Source organism: Aphis gossypii, chromosome 2 (assembly GCF_020184175.1).
Source record: "Aphis gossypii isolate Hap1 chromosome 2, ASM2018417v2, whole genome shotgun sequence".
Classification (NCBI taxonomy): Eukaryota; Metazoa; Arthropoda; class Insecta; order Hemiptera; family Aphididae; genus Aphis; species Aphis gossypii.
Genome location: NC_065531.1, coordinates 33,185,793 through 33,206,136, shown reverse-complemented (window position 1 = coordinate 33,206,136; position 20,344 = coordinate 33,185,793). Strand labels below are relative to the sequence as shown.

Sequence of the window (20,344 nt, the reverse complement as noted above, 5' to 3'; positions counted from 1 at the left end):
AGGTACATGAATAAAGAACATATTATAAGTATAAAGAGGTAAAAGACAAATATAAAGTCCTAACCTGTATTAATGACTCCCTTATATACTTTTAAGAATCTTCATATTTGATTGTTGTTATAATTGTGCACAAAAAAGTGGGTGAAAAAGAAGTCAAGGCAGAGTTTTGCAATTTAGAAGTGGTTGAGATAATTTCGATCATAATATACGCAATTTCTAATTTAACAATTGGAAAATTATTCAACTTATCTTGTTGGTGTCTTCTTTTTATTATCACACATGACGCCATCAATGAATATTATTGTATTCGTTTTTATCTTATTGTTACTTTACTGTACATCCATACTGTGTAATGTCTCATTATTGTAATACAATGCAAATACATTATCAGGTGAATAGTAGAAGGGGATTTTTATACTATCTTCATATTACAATGACTATAATATTATACTTCTATAGCATATAGTCTTTATAGTTCGCTGTACATTCTTGTAGTCATTGTGGTAGGGAATGGTGCTAGATAATACATTGGGTCAATATTCGGTATGAATTTCAAGGTCTTGATATGCATGACTCGAGTTGTTTGTTGCCCAACATCACAGACTATGGCGGGGAGAGGGTCAAGTGGGTCTGGACCCCCCAGGTTCTAAATTAAGGTTATAATTACACTTAAATATTTCTTCCATAAGCATAGTATATTTATAATATAATTTTAAAATTACAAACAAATATTATGATTTATGAATCCAGAAGTTCCATAAATATTAATAAGTAATAATTTAATTTAGTACCATTATGTAATCGTTTTATTAGGTAGTATTATAATATAATGAATAATACTGTATCATAAATATTTTCTTAAATCGTATACTGATCCAAGTTAAATCAATACATATTATGTATATACTTACATAACAAAAATGATATATTATTATAGTTAATGATGTAATAAATTATGAGGAAATCATGTTTACTTAAATTGTTATTTTTTATTATAAAATCCGCTATTTGAATAATTTAGATTATTTAAGTATTTCATATTGACAACTTGTTGAAAATATTCAGGTAGTCATGTTTGTATTTCTTTACACAGTTGTTGTAATTCATCCTTTTAGATTATTAGTAGATCGATAAGGTTAGGTTAGGTTTTAGGTTTTATTGATTTTACAATGATGTGTTTTTTCTTTGTATCTGTCATCACCTTTTGGTGTAGTTATTATTTTTATTAAAGCAGCATAAAGTTTTTTGATTCCCAGTTTCTTACAAATTAATCAAGGAAAATAAAAAATATTATAATAAACGGGAATGATGTTTTAATTCTTTTAATTAAAATCTGAAAAATTATTTCTTCGTTTAGAATCATTTTTCCTATGAAATAATCGTTAAATTTAAATTTAACATATTCATTACGTTAACTTACTTATCGACGAACTATGCACAAACCCTTTTTTATAGCAGAATGACTTCCCAATTTTTTTCTTTAAGTTGTATGCTATAAAATCATTTTTTTTTTTTTTTTTTTGGATAATTTTCCAATATATTTGATTTTTTGGAAATGATTGATTTACTCTTATATATAGTATAAGTTATACAATCACGGTTCACTATAACCGCGTGGTTTGAGAAAACACATTGGCTCAACTTATGTACTTACGATATTTTGGCATTTAAATATTTATTTTATTTTAAATTAAATTAATGTAATTATTTAGATAAGTATATCGTTCACTTACAATATCATAAAAAATATTGCCTAGATGTTTGGATGGATATTTTTGCTAATTTAGTTGGAAATGTTCTATAGCGTATATAAGGAGAGAATGAGACAAAATTTAATTAAAACGCTGCCATCATTGAACGGGGCACTGAAGTTTTATGGGCCCGAAATAGTTGGGTTTAGATATTCAGAGAAAAAAATTAATTAAAGTTGTTGTAAAGTCCTAGGGCGACGAGGGTTGAGTTCCGTATGAAGTTCTCTCTCTTTGTGGAACGTTCGGTCGGGTGATAGCAACCCTTATATTCGTACTGAGAGAGAATAGTGGGACAAGGGTATTTGAGCAATTTTAAAGAGGGTCGGAGAATGACTGGGTCTCTAAAAAAAAATATATATATATTATTTATATAGCTAGTAAATAACGTGTACCCCTACTATATATAAAGTATTTATATAAAAGTACGTATAACCATTTGAGTTTATAATAAATATTGTCCAATTTATACTCAATATTATAACATTATAATAGTTAATTAGCATAATATGTGATTTTTTGTTTCCCTGAGACTTTCAGTCGTGTGAGTTGAGTACGCATTTAACGTGACAGTTGTATGGTCACTTATAATAAAATATTTAATACGTGCTGCATTTTTGGTCTATAATGATGTGTATGCTTCAATTTAATATTATTTAATAAAAAGTCGTTTCCCAGTTGAACACGTTCAATAAATTACCTTTACAATAAAAGGTCTTTCGTTTTGATTTCTTGTTTGCATAGGGCCGTCGTACAACAAACCCGATTTAAATAATTTTTAATTTGTAACTTGTATGGACCATGATGTTGGCCTTGGAGTTTTATTGAATGTAATATCAGTTAACATTTTGTTTACTTTTTTTTATCCGTATTTGAAATTTATTCCAGCTGTTATTAAAAGATGTAGAAACAAATCTCTGTTTTTATCGGTTGTGACCAATATCGATGTCTTTTTGTAATTGCTTTTTATTTAGATTTTACAAATGGTTCTATTATAATGTCTGTAGACACGCTGCGTATTGCATATAATGATTCTTTTATAATACATACAGTTGTTATGATTCGCGTTTATAAATTTCAAATATCAATATCATTTGTTGAGTAGTTTGTACAACGTTTTATGATGGAGACATTGAGTGAAAACAGTATTTGACGCGGAAAGGCGTTGTGCATAGGCAACATATTCAACTTGTCGATCGCGACCACATGTCATTGGCATGATGACACATGTGATAAAATCAACGTTCGCGCGTGTTAGTTTTGAATTTTTATTATAGATATAAAGACATCAATATTTTTCAATAACTGACAGACACTAAAATATGTATTATTAATAAACGCTAAAATTCAACTATTTACGTATAGAATTATTTTTTTATCGTGACGATCGTTAGTATTGAGGCATTACGTACATAATCGTAATTATTATGGGTGTCAACTTCTAAGTCACTTTTCTATGTATTATAAAAATACAAAAATAAAATTCAATTTTACGTGCTTTTTTATAGTCGTATATCTGTGTTTTTTAATTAAATTCTTTTTTTATAAAATCAATAAAAAAAACCGAAATTATGGCTTTTAAAAGATGAAATTTTGGTTAATGTATTTGCAGTAATTAATCCACTCAATAAAAGTTATATCAGAATTTATAAAAATATAAGCGCCCATGCTATTACAGATTATCATTTATCATATAGTATTATACAACACGATTTTGTCTGAGTCAGACTTTGTTATTTATTTTGAAATTCGCTCCTAGCGGATTGTTGTAGTTTCCTAGTTGTTGTGTTAAACCGGGCACGTTTTGATTTGATTTTGTAGCGTGTTGAACCAAAAAAATACCAACCAAAAATGATTCTAGTGAAACTGATCGAAGACGGACTTGGGTCGCCGCCCGAATGGGCCGCCCTGGAAGTACAAGGTGATCTCGAAACCCGCAGGCACACGCCACTCGAACGTCAATATGTCGGCGACTTGTTTGCGACTATTCGGGACGGCGTGCCCATATTGATCATCGGCCATCACATCCTGTACGGTAAAGCGCAAACGTTCGACAAACCTCTCGCCGTGATGAAGAAGAAACCGGACGCGGACGAGTACGTGGTCGAGGCCATAGTCACCAAAAAGTTGCTATTCAAGAACCGACCTAAGCCCATTATCGCCTGTCATTCCAACGACCTTTGAATGCCTAACCGTTTTTTACCACTTAAAGTTAATACGATTTCGTCATCTATACAATGATGATTCATAATTACAATATGTAGTTGCCCTCGATCAGACATGATCGAATTGTTCGACGATGTATTTTATTATTTTAAGTCGTTCTGCCAAAACAAAATATATTGTAATAAAATTAACATTATTTTTCTGAAATGCGACTTTTTATTACTGTTGTTGTACGTAGTTATAGTTGTATTTTTATTATTGTCGCGGCGCTGTCTTCTGGAGTCCGTCTACTACGCCTAAATCTGTCCAGCTAAGCAACCCAACTCTCACTGGTGATAACACTAAGCCGCTAGTGTTTCTAACGGCGATTGCTAGTTGTACAATTTGTTATTTTTTACTATTATAATATCATAATCAATTATTGGTATTTTATTTTTGCAAGTACGGTAGATTTTGATTTCTTGACGATATTTTGCTAGCTTCAAATGACATGTTCGTGTGCTATCATCTTTAAGCGTGTAAAATGACGAAGATGACTAACAAACGCATAATAATATGAACGGATATTGCCATGTCCCGGAATGCACGATCTAGAATCTGTACACTTGATACTGAGTCTATTTCGTTAACGTCCATAACGTTATAATAAAATGATTAATGTATTCATTGATAGAGTATTTAGGTTTTAATTTTTTTTTTCAATTAATTTTTGTGGAATATAATTTAGTATATAATATACTATATATAGTACATGTAGGTATATTAACGCTAGGTAATCGATCCACGTTAACGACTGGCGTTGTTGTTGTTGTTGTAATGACATATAATATATTTTATCACACGTTTTTAATTCGAACAATCGTCACGGAATGTAAATAATTGAATAATTGTCTGTTTTGTTGCTTGCTTGATTTTAAAGTATCTATGTATGCATAATATAAATACCCTATTCCTTGTGTCTTATTTTGTTTTGCACTGAAATCCATGTAATACTAAATTACCACTGTGAGATTTTACGTCTCTGATCATTTGGTTTGACGACGTTAACGTCGTTTCATCGATCTTTTCTTTCTTAAAACGATATTGATAACAAAACCACTATTGTATCGCGTATAGGTACGCGTGTATGTACAATTTTTCACATATATCGATTATTCTCTAAGCTATATCGATAAAATAATTAAATTATGCCATAACACAAGAGTGTTAGGTTCGAGTAACATGATATCTGTGTAGGTACTAGGTACGAGAACAATAACGCGTGAACAAAAGTCGCCTTATTATTTTTTACGCGTGGGGCGTAATGTAACAAAAGTTTCAAAAACAAAAACGTTATTATTCTATATAAAATTGGGCCTTCTCCTATAATCAAAGCTGATACATTATACGACGTGGAGATGCTCATATGTAGAATACCTGTATTATTGCATTAGTCAAAAAATCACAATAATTGTGTATCATAACGAGGCAGAAACTGAGTGTTGTTATAAATAGTAAAATATATGTTTGTAATAATTTGTATTTTAAGACGTTCGACCATTATCTCGATCTCTCTGCGTGTGTCTCTATTTCTCTCTTGACATATTGGCACACAGGGCCACGTGAATCGCTGCAGTAGTTTTGTTATATAACGACAATGATGTTATATTTTAACGAAATTGTACTTTTCTCTCGCCAAACAGTATTATATTCGTATATCGTTTTGTTAATTCGACTGACAATAATGTACACGTATAATAATATATATAAACACAAAACAAAAAACAATTCTCTTGAAAATGTTTGGTAATGATTTCTTAAAGAAAATCGGGTCGGCGAATTCAAGCCAAGGTCTCCTATGGTGTGAAGTATGTGAGTGCGAGCCGAGCGATGGCGGTGGTTATAGACGGTTGCCGGTTGCTGAGACTGTTACAAATTCGTACGACCGAGAGGCCTGTTTCCAAGGACAAAGGACGCGATGTTAATTAAGTCCCTCGATTGTCTTGAGTTTATATTATTATATTATTATAAATCTAAATCTTGGAAACGATTCTTTATTTCGCGTATAATTAATAATAACGTTCAATGTCAGAATTTTCCCCCACCCTCACAATCTTCTCAGCGATTGAATTTGATGTACCTATACAAAACACACATTACAGTTTATTGCATAATATATATTATTATATTACAACGTTACCATATTTTTAATTTTTGAATACATTATTTATTATCTTATTTTTAAAGTTTTAATTTTATAATCATGATGTATAATAACTGCGCTACTATTATTAGTGCAGTGCAACACTATTTCTGGCTTTCGTCTTCAAACATGTCTTATAATATATCAAAATATAAAGTGACAAAAATTAATCTCGTTTAATGTCAATTAATAGTAGTGTAAGTGCGTTTAAATTTTATAATTAAAAAAAACAAACACTTAATTTCGGAGAAAACAGTTTCAACTACAGAGTTTCTTTTTGAACGATGCGTGACGTGCTAATTTATTTAATATGTATATATATTATAATATGTGAACAAATTAATTGTTTGTCATCTCGTTTTTATTATTATAATAATATTATGTAACTTTAAGTATTTCGATTTAAATCATTCATGATTATGAAATATTATTATTATTTATGTACGATAATAATAAGGGTATACCACCTTTACTTAACCTCGTATTTGTGTTTGAACGGTTGTTGCGTTCTTACCTAAATTAATTTTTAAAAACATTTGCTTTAACCTTGGGTAGTATGCTTGAAATTCATTTGTATATTAACAATTGACTGAAACAGTGCCATCTCGACCTGATGATAATTTGTCAAAACGCAAGTTTCCTGTTATTGTAGGCAGAGAAATGGAACACATTCTTCCATTCATTGTTTAAAAACAATGAAATTATCATAATTATTTGGACTAATATATAGGTAGTATTAAATTATCAAAGGGCAAATGTCTAACACGATTTACTCCCGCCGCCTTGAAAGAGCCTTGGTCTCTTTATTTTTCTTTCGTTTTCATCGATCCCGCGTAATACCTATCTATATAGGTGCACTATATAATACTGACGTGTACAAAGTTGCAGAAAAATTTTCCGTGCGTATTTTGACTTTGAATAGTTTACCTCGGCGCTGAATTGTAAATCTATTTTTTTATGCATTATCTCAATCTTAGTTCTGACGCTAAACTTTAGTTATGAAATAAATAGAAACAATAATACTAAACCTATCACATGACTGTTTTATACTACAATTATTGTGTCTGTAGTAATAAAATGAAAATAAAAAGATTATTTTGTGTTTAGACTTAGTGGTTAAGGTTAACCAGTATCTTCAATTTCATTATCTTTTCTTATTAGCGGAGGTCATGAATTCTTATTTTAAATTAGCTTTAGACACTAAACCATCACACTTACAGACTATAGTTCTCTAAAATCCTACAAAATTTAGAAAACGCAATAATAAGAAGAATTTTTTGTATTCCCATTTTAAGTATTAAATTCTTTTTTACTTAACACCATACTCTATAACATATTACACGTATAGAAATTACCAAAGCAAAGACGTGCTTATAACACTGAACGTGTATTGATAAAATTACCAATATGCCTTGCTCGTGTCGCATGTTTAATTTTTATGAACAAATAAATTATTTGTAATAAATAACGTGCATAATACACTGACACTATAGGAAACCGGCTATGTCACTATATGGTTCTAAAGATTAGCTGCAGTGCGACTGAGACACAGGTTAGGTTTGTCTTGCCTTTTTTAAAGGGATTTTTCATGCATTTTGTTAGATGTAGTTGTTATTGCTTCCAGAAGGTCACTTTTTATTAATAAGAGAAATTTTTGTCTAGATAATATAAGATTAGATTTTATTTTTGTAGATACTCATAATGTATATCACATAAGTATTAAAGTATGGTATAACTAGGGTGATTATGAGTTTTAACATTATGATTGTATTATTATTATTATTAATCAGGAATTCAGCGTTAATGATTATTATTATTAGCCTGTCCTCTAAAATATTATATTTCTATAAGAAGTACATTTTTAGTATTTTTAACAGATTTATATAAAATTATAGCCGTCCTACTGTTTTGACTTATATCTGTACGCTTGGAAAAAATCAATACACGCGTGTCAATGGATAGTATTAGTTATAGTATTTTTTCATAGATTAATTATTATCATTACCTCAACTTTGTTATTAGGTATCTATGTTTAATAGGTAAGGTACAAAATATATTATTATAATAGGTTTATATTATATATCTATATATACTATATTTCTATATATCGTGTGTATGTACAAATTATTTATACTTCAGCTGCTGAAGTTAAGCGGACAGCAGTTACTAGTCACCGGTCGTAGATGATTATATTTTCGTATTATGCTATCGTATTTTTTTTATGTAGAATGAGTTATTAATATAAATTGTTATGTTATCATATTTTTTATCCGATTATAGTTTTAAAATGTCTTAGTAGATATACCTACTGGCTACTGTCTTTTAATCTTCAACATTAATATATTATTTTATGATTAACCTGTTATAGTCTACAGGCACATGCGAATATAACATATTTTAGTTGATTTTAACTTTATTAAAATAATTTTTACGTACTTTACATTAAATATAAATGGATGAAAAAAAAGATTTTCCCAAAATTATATTATTTTATTTTTATTATTCATTATATTTATTTTATACTATTTTGGTAAAAAAAAAAGCACTTTGTAAAACACATTCAACAATTTTACTTTTGAAAATAGAAATAAATAAAATATAATATCTTATACCTGGTGGATCAGTTGAATAAGTATTGCCTTGACTAGTTAAAAAATAAATCACCCTGTATAGTGCTTCAAACTATATTTATTATAATTTCTAACGTACGTGTTTATGTTGTTTACTTTATAATCGATTAATTTTTATAAAAATTCACTAATGAACAACTATTTTGAAACCAGAGAAACCTAACCAAATATACCAACGTATTATTCAAATCATGGTGTTATATTTACACCAGAGTACCAGCCGCCATCATTTTTTGTTTGCGGCGTACCGTTTCGGTTATAAGCGCCGATCAATATATCTCGTACTATTTAGACCGGAGGGACCAAATTTCCCATCAATTTCGCTGGCCGCTGCATGTCCGTATATTATATATTATATTCCGTTTATTATATATTTATATGTATATGTTTTTTTACCGTTGCCCGTTGCACATATTATTATTATGTTATTCAAAACACAGGTATGAGGAGAATTTGTGATTTGTTTGCTTATAAGTTATAATATATCTATAAATTTTTGATCAAGCATTATAATAATTAAAATAGTCTAATGTTGTTCAAAACGAAAGGTGGTCGTCGTTTTCAGTAGTATAACACTCATGAAGTCATGAATGTATCTCTCTATAATATATTATTATATCTATTGAAATTTTGTGATTTCCTTTTTACCTTTTACGCAAACGAATGACATTCATTCGATACTGCAGTATTGGAGTCCACAAACAAATTATTCGAAAGGTTGGATTTGAAAACTGTTTATAGACATGTCAACTGTTGCTTAACGATAAGTATAATATTATAACCTATATAGGTACTCATATAATACAAGCAGATACCAGAATACTGTTTGTATATATGTATAGCTAACGTGGTATAGAGGTATGTATTATAGTGTACAATGTTGTCTGGTACCGACTTGGTTCCCGAGCCCCAACCCCACCTGCCGAATTTGTTCTCGTTTGAAAAAAGGTATTTTATTAAGGTAAATCGAATTGGTTCCCGTTTGAAAATTGTATTTTATTAAGGTAAGCCGTATTGGTTCCCATTTAATTACGCACATTTTCCTTTTCAATTGTATGGGCTTAGGACTATCAACTTTAAAGTAGGCTTAGTTAAAAATAATAATCAATAACTTAGTCCCCTTTTCACTAAACATAAACTCCATGATAACAAATAATTATAATTAAAAAATATGAAATTAAAATACAAATTGATATAGGTATTATGAGTATAACTGATGATGTGTTATTCGAGACTGTACAGTGCTCGCACTAATATTATTGTTATAAGTACATATATTGATATATCTCCTTTAACTTAATCGATCGAGGTATCAGTGACAATTTCAAATTTGCTAAACCTCAAACAATCTATTGCTACTTATGAGTGTTGGTACATTTATATTTTGTACCAATTATTAAAAATAAAATTGTTAGTATTTGACCTGAACACAATCGGAAACCAATCGGCTCAACTTAATAAAATACCTTTTTCAAACTGAAACCAATTCGACCAAATGGGAATCAATTCGGTTACTCCCATAATGTTGAGTATGAGGAGTGGAAAAAAACTCACTATAGTCGAATCCAATATTATTTCAACAAATGTATTTTTCTTTCCTTTTCTGTATCCCCTTAGATGTTAATCTGTTTCGATCGGAGCGTTTGCCTTTTGTCCTATGAGTACAAATTTTCCCCATACTGTGTGTAATTTTCTGTGTACCTATTATACATGTCTGTAGAAAATAATATTGTCCGACAATAGATATCTCTAAACAAACCTTTGGTAACAAACATCTATAATGTATAGTACGTATATAATATTATATACGTAACGTTGCAGCTGAAACTGTGTAGGTTTATCCAATACGCATACACGCATACACACATTATACAACACGTTTTAATCTTATATATATTATATAATATATGATTTAAGTGCGCGTGAATCATATTATATATAGTTATTTGAGTAAAATGATTTAATGTAACATAGACCAAGAAGGAACTAGCACGGCCAAAGTACCTATTTTAATAACAATTTACATAGTATAATAGGTAGTATACTTATTACTGTGTTCGCAAAGAAATTATGACATCAACGATTTTCGTAGTTATGTTTAGCAATACGATCAACATTTATCCTGAGCTTATAGTAAGAACTTACATAGTATCTATACTTATACATTTTATAGTATCGAATAACGAGTTTGGCTGTTTTTGTGTTGATGGCAAATCCTATATATAATATACATTTTGATAACTTAACTAGCACGAAAGCGAATAATTCTAATTGAATTTATTCAATTGTTTTCTTTAAATATCTGTTTATTATTGCATACTAATCACATACAATTATACCTCCTAAAATTAAAATATTAATATAAAATCTATCAGTATAATTATAAAATGTACACTCATGACTTAGTAGTTATGAGTCATTATACATTATAATTTTTATAGGTTTATTAGTTATTAAATAGTGTTATTAATATATACTCAACTAAGACTTCTCACTGTTTAGTAATTTTTCAAATAGATATAATAAAAAATAATTAACTTAAGAGCATCATTTGGGCGTTTAAGGACAAATAACCCCTTTGATACCCTTGATCGTCTGTAAATACCCTTTCGTATATAGTATATAGTAGTGTATATTATCAAGCACGCACGCGGTTGTCGTCCATGTTTATATCGATCGACGTTGTGCACCAAAATCATTATGTAAAACTTACAAAAACAAAAAAATGCGTTGTTTTCGCGTTCACTGGGGACTGCTAGACAAGACGACGCTCATAAATATATATATGATTTTTTATGTTGCGTTTATATTTTTGAACAGATAGCACAATAATAATATAATATTAAAATACATATAGCTTCACGTGGGTAAATATACTGTTTAAATTCTAGATTTTTTGGTGCGGGATTCCATCTAGTCTAGTACTCTAGTATAATATAATGTACGTATTATGTACCCATATTATATACCCGTAACAATAATTATAATGCAGTGTGTGTAATGTGTATAGTGTATACGCCGTGTTCGTTCTGAAAGTATACGGGCATGTCTGACAAAAAAACCGACCTTATGGCTTAATAATAATAATATTCAAACCAGCTCGACCCTGTATACTGGCAGCAGCAGCAGCTGTCCATCAGATAACGAAACGCGCGGTGCACGACGTGTTATTTCGGGTATGCATGTGCTGTGTGTACGAACTATAATAATATACAGGGTGTCTTGCCTCGTCGATTGTATGTGCACGCGTACTCTTGATGTTTGTCTCCTGCCATAACTCGACGAATCGTGCGAGTTGCTGTTATCCACTTACAACACTCAACAGAACTCGATAGTTTAACATTTTTTTGAGCCTGGCGTCTCCGAGGTATTTAAGAATGACGATCGTAATAAAATATTGATATTGAAACTAAAATTACCGTAGGCCGACGCAGATACCCTGTATAATATATATGTTCCACGCTCGGAGGCTGCATGCGAGTGTATTTAATCGTATTGTATGATGTTATACTTTAACTAAACGCATTTCGTATTCTCGTTTTTGTGTATTATACAATATTCAAACCGTATAGTCGACTTGACGACAACTACATAATATATTATATCTATGCAAAAGAGCTGCAGCCGATCGTCATCCCTAGTTTGTCTGCAACCGTATATACCACGCTTAGCATGTTATATAATATGCATATTAGTGGTGCGTTCGTCAGTGTGCATTATAATATATAGTTGGGACTCCACCACCACCAAACTGAGGGGGTTGTCGACCTCCACCGCCGCTGATGATGTGTTATATTTACGCACGCACGCACACCCTTCGCGCCGCGACCCCATCGGGTTTATTGCTAGCGACACGCAGCCTTCGTGCCTTATCGCTAGGGACCGCTACCCTGGCATCACCCTCCGAAACTCTGCGCGCAATATTCTCAGATCCCAAGCGAGAACGTACAGTTTCTGCGTGAGAGCTGAAACAGAGAAATGGAGAGAGAGAGTTTTGAAACTATATATACGCGCACACACTGCATCTATATAGATCTGTCGTCGACAGCAGTCCAACTTCTCTTCCGCATATAAACGATGACCCGGAAAACTTTTCACCTCACCTGATAAATGGTCTCTTCGGTTCGCTTTCTCATTCTTTTCGCCGTCATATCGGAGATGTATCATTATGCATTACACTCTATTAAATATCGTCGTCGATTGCAACGACCGGAAAAACTAAATTCAAAAACACCAAGAGAAAATCTGTTTTTTACGCTTATTATTATTATCATTATTATATAACTTGTTTTTATATTGTATACAGTTATATTATAGAGACAAGAGATACCTCTTAATATGGATAAAATGTTTTTATCCTCCCAATTTGTCAAGATATCCGTTTTTCCACTGTCACTGTTACATACATATCCGTCGGTTAAATTCATCGATATATTCACATAGAACTAAAAGGACTTTTTCTGCCTTAGTCGTAGTCGTTGTTATAATTGAATCCTCCGCGCGCGTGCGCTCTCTGCTCTATCCTCCGTCGAAACGTTCTCCATAACATGACACTAATACTGTATAGTGTATATGCTGTGTGTGTATACATATATATATACATATGCACTCTGCTACTGACTCCCTTATCGACCCGAGACCGCCCCTCTGAATGTACTCTACATAACCCAAAAAACCCACGATCCCCATCCCACTCGTGTTCCTATCACTGCTGCCCTCCCTAATCTCGTATCCGAATATATATTATATATTAATAATAATAATCCTAACGAACGATCGTGGACGGAAAATAAAAACCTACGGGTCACGTTCAATTAGAACTTTTAATAACATAAATGTCGACGCCACGTATACGCTATAATTCTGTTGTACAATCACGGGATAGAGGGTGTTGTATTTAAAGTTACATTTACAAAAATCGATTTTGAAATCATTTTTTTTTCACCCGTTTCCGTCATTATCGTTATTATAATTATCGTAACCGCGTCGGATATAATACGGAGAGTCGTGTGTCCGTAACCATAAACTATATGTATACGTATATACGGAATTCAACCTGACTGGCGATGCGGCTATAATATAGCCTGCATAGAGAAAAATAATAATGCTGTATTTATATAGGTATATTGCTTTCGGGGTACACGGTGCGTATACGGTGTGTATATAATACATACGTGACCGTACCTTTACGTCCGACGTTGGGATAGAGAGACCCTAATAGAAACCCGACGTATTAAACCGGTTTCAATTTTTTTCCGTCAGTGTGGTTTTCCGTCGAATAGCCCAACAAAGGCGCGTTCAGGAATTTCAAAATACATAATATAGGTATTATATTTTTTTTCACTGTCGAAATACGACCAGGAAGCTTATTGTCGAAATAAGTTTTTTGATTTAATATAGGAACTGGTTTAACAATTAATATTTAATACGTCCTGGTAAAAAAAAAAAAAAAACCCCGTTACCCCCTATGTGGGGGCTATCGCTGTACACTATTGTTTTACACCCTACATTAACTCAACGTGCTTATATGATTTATTTTTTTGTTTCAGGTAAATATATATATTTCGATTTGAACTACTAAGCTTAAGAATTAACTACCGTTTTTTCTTTGGTAAGTGTTTGATTATATTGTTATACATACATATTATATTTATATTAAAAAAAGTTGACTACATATTATGGTATAACATCACTATTGTCCTATATTATTCACTCTTTCTATATTTTTAGAAGAAATCAAAATTCAGTTTTACGAACTTATACTGCATGTACTTGGATTTTTTAATACCTAGGTATGTTTAGACTATGTCAAGTGTCTAAGACATTAATAAGTTTTTAAGACAATACTTTAAACAAGTAATATCATAATGTAAACTACAGAATTTCGAAAAAAAATAGGTATTAGCAATATATGTCTTGCCTGTGGCCGTCCGTTTAGCGATAGTTCTAATAGGACATGGCATAGCGTAAACGGTTCGGTCCACCCAGTAATTTTGTACATCAGAATAATATGAGATTACTATAAGACTGCCGTATGGCGATATTATAATTATTTTAACGGTGGTCGACGAAGGCACGATTAATTATTATTATGATTTTCACCGGTGTTCGGGGCAGAAAATCGGCTCGTTTATCATTTTTTGCGTTTAACGATAACAGGCGATCGTTTTTTTTTCTCTCGGAATCGGCCTGGGAACGAATTCGTATTTCTAGTCGGGGACTTATCGCGCAAAAAAATAAATCCCGAAACGAAAACACATTGGCGACGATTCCCTTGTACCTGGAGTACGGACGCGTGTTGTATAACGAAAATATGAAATACAGTCTTGTCGGTCTCTGTTCCCGTGGTGTAACCTACTACTACAAAATACGTGTGTTGTGTTGCGTACTTGTACGTACAATAATTAATAATTATTACGGAATTTCGACGGGATTTTTTAACACGCGATAATGATAAATACTTTTTTATTATTAAATATATATATATATAATCCGTAATCTGTAATATGACCGAGACGACGACATGTGCAGTATTGTAAAGGAAAAAAAATCGCGTCTCGCATACGACGGGTGTTCGGTGGGTTCGTTGTTTTCGTTTCGTGAATGCGTGTGCGTTCGTCGTCGACGGACTACGGTGTCGGTGGTGGCGACGGGTGGCGGTGGTGCGTGTTCCGGGCGGCCGATGGAAAACTGGCAACGCCGCGCACAGGATCGACAGTCATGCGTTGCCTAGGCGGTCGGAATATTGATCCCGTCGGTTCCCGGCGCACGTCGTGCGCTACGTTGCAATGCCTCACGACAAAGAATCCGTCTTCAAAAAAAAAAAAAAAAACATTTATGTACCCGACAAAATGCACCACCATCGCCGTGACGGGTGGGGGTGACTTCTTCACGTATAAAAGACGAGAACCCCTCGGACGAAGACCAAGACGAATTCTTGATTTTATATTTCTCTTTCCATCGCCTCTAAAGGTCCAAAATCTGTTCGTGATAATTTTTCCCTCGTTTGTTACAATTTTGTATATACGAACACGAGTACCCACTCGTACCCGGTGCAGCCGTGCGATACTTAATGATTAGGTATAATGTAATATACCATGTATACCATACAGGCATACAATATGTATTTAATTCTATATAATATATCATAATATATTTATATCTATTTATATAAATTGCGTTTAAGGTGATTTGTGGACTTCGATGTATTTCTTGATGGGTTTTACGAAGCAATTGTGTTTCCATTGGTTAATTTTTTATTCGCGAATTCATTCGGTTGTCAGCCTCTCGTGAAATTATTCACAATTATTTATCAAGTTTACATTGCGTTCAAGAAAATTATATACAACAATATGTACTGCAGGCTACTCCGTTGCAGGATGAGCTTGCAGTGTGCATTGCGTCTGTCGGTCCCCTCTCTCGTTGCTATAGCAATAATATATATAGCTGATATATCTACTCCTGTCGGTCAGCGACAGTATAACGTCGTCAAACGGTCGCAAGATATGTGTTTTACATGTATACGCAAATCAAAATGCACATAGGTATATACGGCAAGAATAATTTTTTGAAAATTCTAACTATATATAGGTAGATATTTCAAAACACATTACAATTTATGATAAGTGTATACAACGTGATCATACATATACAATGGCGTAGGCCGAGGAATACCAGGAAATCAACAATCGGCGTAGTATTGTGTAATTATTTTACGGATTTTTTTTTAGCTAGATGGAAAAAACTATGACGAAAGGATTTACGGAATACTTTGATTAATATAGAACTTTGTATCGCATTGCAATTTGCAAACGATTATTAATACGCAAGTAATATTCATTTACATATTGCCTTCGCCGTCATTGTATATAGCTGTCTAAGTCTTTGCACAACTAAGAAATTTTTCATGTATATATATAATACGACTAATACGAGTATTCGATAAATATATACAACATAATATTATACTATACTAATACATTATATTATTATGTGTACTGTAGAATTTCAAATAAATAATATATTATTACCTATATATTTTATACTTATATATATATTAAGACATTGTGCATAAAAAAATTTTCTTTGAGAATTATATTACACGGTTATGACGATCATTAATTAATAGTATAATAATTATATAATTATTAAGTATAAATACTTTATCACTCAATACCCATATAAGAACATATTTTCTTATAATGTATTAACTAATAATAATGTTCATATCACTGCCTACACGTTAGTGTATAGTCGATACAATGAATATCGATAAAGGCCTATAAAGAGAAAAACGATCGATTGCGATGAGACAAATAAAAAATTATGCATATGGACTGACTTGTGTTTTGGCAGAAAATGGTCATTGAAAGAAATAACATCAATAATTTGAAGGAAAATCTAGCCGAACAGTTCATAACAATAACATTTCACACAGACCATATAATATATGTATTGCATAATATGTATAAATAATGTAGATTATAATATTATACGATATACAAGTTAAACTAATAAATTATAATCCTTCTGTAAATTAGAAAAGGGCAGTGCACCCTTACCGCGACTATGACAAATCAATCAATAGTTTAAACACTTTAAACGGTAATTTTGGAAGTTGAGGAAACGGTCACAGCTTGACAATTTGAAACCGTACATAATATATTAATATGTCAAATTCAATTAAACTAAAATGTTTTTCTTTGTAACTATATGAATATTTTGATTGTTTATACCATGTATATATAAGTAATAATGTAATAGTGAAACCTTGAAAACAATCGTGCCGGAAATACAACTTTGTATTCGAGTATAAAATTCTAAATCAGATTATATATAATATGATTACGTTGTTCATAGTCGACAGTGTGAAAATCGTAGAACTTTATTCTTTAGATAACATTATTTAAGTTTCCGGGTCGGCCGCCGTGGCAACCTGTAGATTAGATAGTGTTTTAAAAGAAAATAATATTACATTGTAACTTATTAGTTATTACTTTATATAGTTATATTGATTTTGTTTATAAATATTTTTCAATATTTAATGATGAATTGAATACTGACTGACTGTCTCACGAGCATTATTGTAAAATGATTTCGTGAGAAAAGAAATACGACACTATGAAAAAAAAATATTTGTTGATTGAACAAGGAACAACCGATATCATAAATAAGATATGTACAAAAGAGGGGGTGTTTGTCTTTACTATTTATTTTTGCAACGAATGAATGAGTAACATTATTTCGTATAAAATATAATTAAACGTCTTTTTTTTGCAACAAATTATTGATCATCATATTTACTTATCTTTTATTTTTTTTTGCTGACAAAACAATCGTTTGTAATTGTTTTTCATAGTACAACCCCGGAAACGTGTTAATGTTTCTGATCATAGAACGTCAGACTTACGGTCTACATTTTACAGTGATTTGTAAATATTTACAACATAGAGTGGAATGTAGATGAAAGTTTTGTGAGAACTGGGAGTAATAATAATATATTTACCATCACCCCAATGTTTTCCTATACAAAAATAAATATTTACATATACGTTATAAACTTGGTCAATTTTCGGAACAAACCTATCCATATGTTTTTATTTCTCTATTTTATCCCTCGAGTTTCTTTAAAAATGTTATGATGCCTTCCCATAATAGATATAATTACAATTGTATGTCATAATTATTCTATTAAGTTCTGATATTATGTATTATTATTACATTGTTTTGTTTTTAGAATACTCTAATTTTGTTAATACTTTATTTTATTCTATGTATTGTTATTACGTTAATTATATTTACACGATGAACGTTATAATATGCGTTTATGCATTCTTGTCCCAATAATCGATTCAAGCCATTTCGGCGAAAAACGAATTATTAAAAGCACAATAATAATGAATAATCGATTCAAGCCATTCCGACGAAAAACGGATTTCTAAGCACAATAATAATATTATTATTATCATCATGACAGTCGCGTGCTTTTCTGCCCCCCCCCCCCCCCTGCCCGCCCGAAAGTCTGTGGCGTCAAAGCTCGTCGTCCGTCGCGACGGTGATGGGCCGCGTGCCGCAGATTTTATAGTTTTTTCGTGTATTTTTTTGGTCGCCTGCCATAAATGATCGCGCGCGACCGTTAGTGTTGCCGTTGTCTCTTGCAAGGTTTTTGGCATCGCCATCTGTATATATAAAATATCGTTGGTCTCTGTTATCATCGTTCGCTCACTCCGTCGCTGCTGTCGCCGCATTGACTGCACCTGCAGCGTGGGTGGATGATCATGGGTCGGTGGGTGAATGTGCGGCGAGGAAGGGAGATTTTTAAGTCGAAATCGTGAACAAAAACTACAGCACCCGCTACCCACCGTGGACGTTGGTGCGGCCAAAAGAAAAAAAAAAACCTAACCACTAGTGCCAGTTGGCATTTTTCTCGTGCCGCGTCCTCTGTTGTGAGAGCGCGCGCGCCGCCGGTCGGTCGTCGCTCTACGATGAAAACGACGCGGACTGCGTTGGCCGGGTGTTACGCGCAGAGGACAACGAAGTAGCGCCATTACCACCGAGACGGGGCCGGCCATGTATGGAATTCTTGGCTCGGCGTTTTCGAGGCGGCGGCCGTCCCGCATTGAATACTACTTGTGATGGTAACAGGATTTCCGAAAACTACGGAAACCGCGCACGTTTTGCCCGAGCCCCGTGTAACTGTGTGAAACGAATACGATATTAGGTTAATAAAAACATACGTCGTGAGAGTAAAAATGTGACCCCTCTGCAGGCTTAATAAGATTTAATAAATAAATATACAAAATATTTATTTAAATGACTTTTCTCGGCCGTTTTACCGAAGACCAACGAATATAATAATATTGCAGTGCACCAAACAACATGTATTATTATGAAAAATAAACGGTGGTGAATGTCGTTTCGGCGACAAACGAGCGGAAATGAAAAAGAAAACGATTTTGGCGGCGGGAAAGGCGCGTTAAAAATACGTTCGACGCCACAACTACATAGACTGAAGTCTACTACGACGACAACAAAAACGGTGGTGCCTAACCTACGCTCGATTTCTTTTTCTATTGTTGGCCCGTAAATGGTTTTCGTTAATCGATTTTTAGTTTTCGCCGGTACCTGTATAATGTACATTTCAATGGTATATTTTGCAAAACCCACTACCTATGTAAAACGATATTATTCGGAATTCCTAATAATCGTGACTGTATTTTAGCCATTATAAATTATTACAGTAAGTCGCCGCATAGTTTGTTCCGCAAAAACAATCAAACTTCCTTTGTATTATACTAACACATGTACTGTATGTGCTAAACTCGAAATATTATTTTGACATCATATTAATATTCATTATTTGTATGGTTGTACATTATGTATTATTAAAAATATTAATCGTCGTGTTAGACAGTCGCGCGTGCGCGCGTTACCGATGTACTGTATCAACACTATCAATAACTACACTATTGACAACAATCATCGGCGGTCACTCCTCCCGAGACCTCGGTATACTCAACAGTATTGTACATCACAATATTATAATAACCGTAATATTATTAATAATAAATAATAATCGACGATATTTTAGACGCAAAACAACAAAGAAGTCAAATCGA

General features: G+C 32.4%; 2 protein-coding genes across 6 annotated transcripts in view; both read left to right on the top strand.

The window, feature by feature from the left end:
- LOC114121343 (chromosome transmission fidelity protein 8 homolog) overlaps nt 1-4,121 on the top strand; it is a 28,016-nt gene extending 23,895 nt beyond the window's left edge. For all 3 annotated transcript variants that reach the window (XM_027983628.2, XM_050201612.1, XM_027983629.2), the window contains exon 2: nt 3,570-4,121. In XM_027983628.2, the coding sequence (XP_027839429.1) occupies nt 3,600-3,932 (333 nt within the window). In that variant the 5' untranslated portion in view covers nt 3,570-3,599 and the 3' untranslated portion in view covers nt 3,933-4,121. The remainder of the gene's footprint in view (nt 1-3,569) is intronic.
- The window catches only part of LOC114121342 (protein gustavus), a 69,824-nt gene that overhangs the window by 23,895 nt on the left and 25,585 nt on the right, over nt 1-20,344 (top strand). The window lies entirely within an intron of this gene.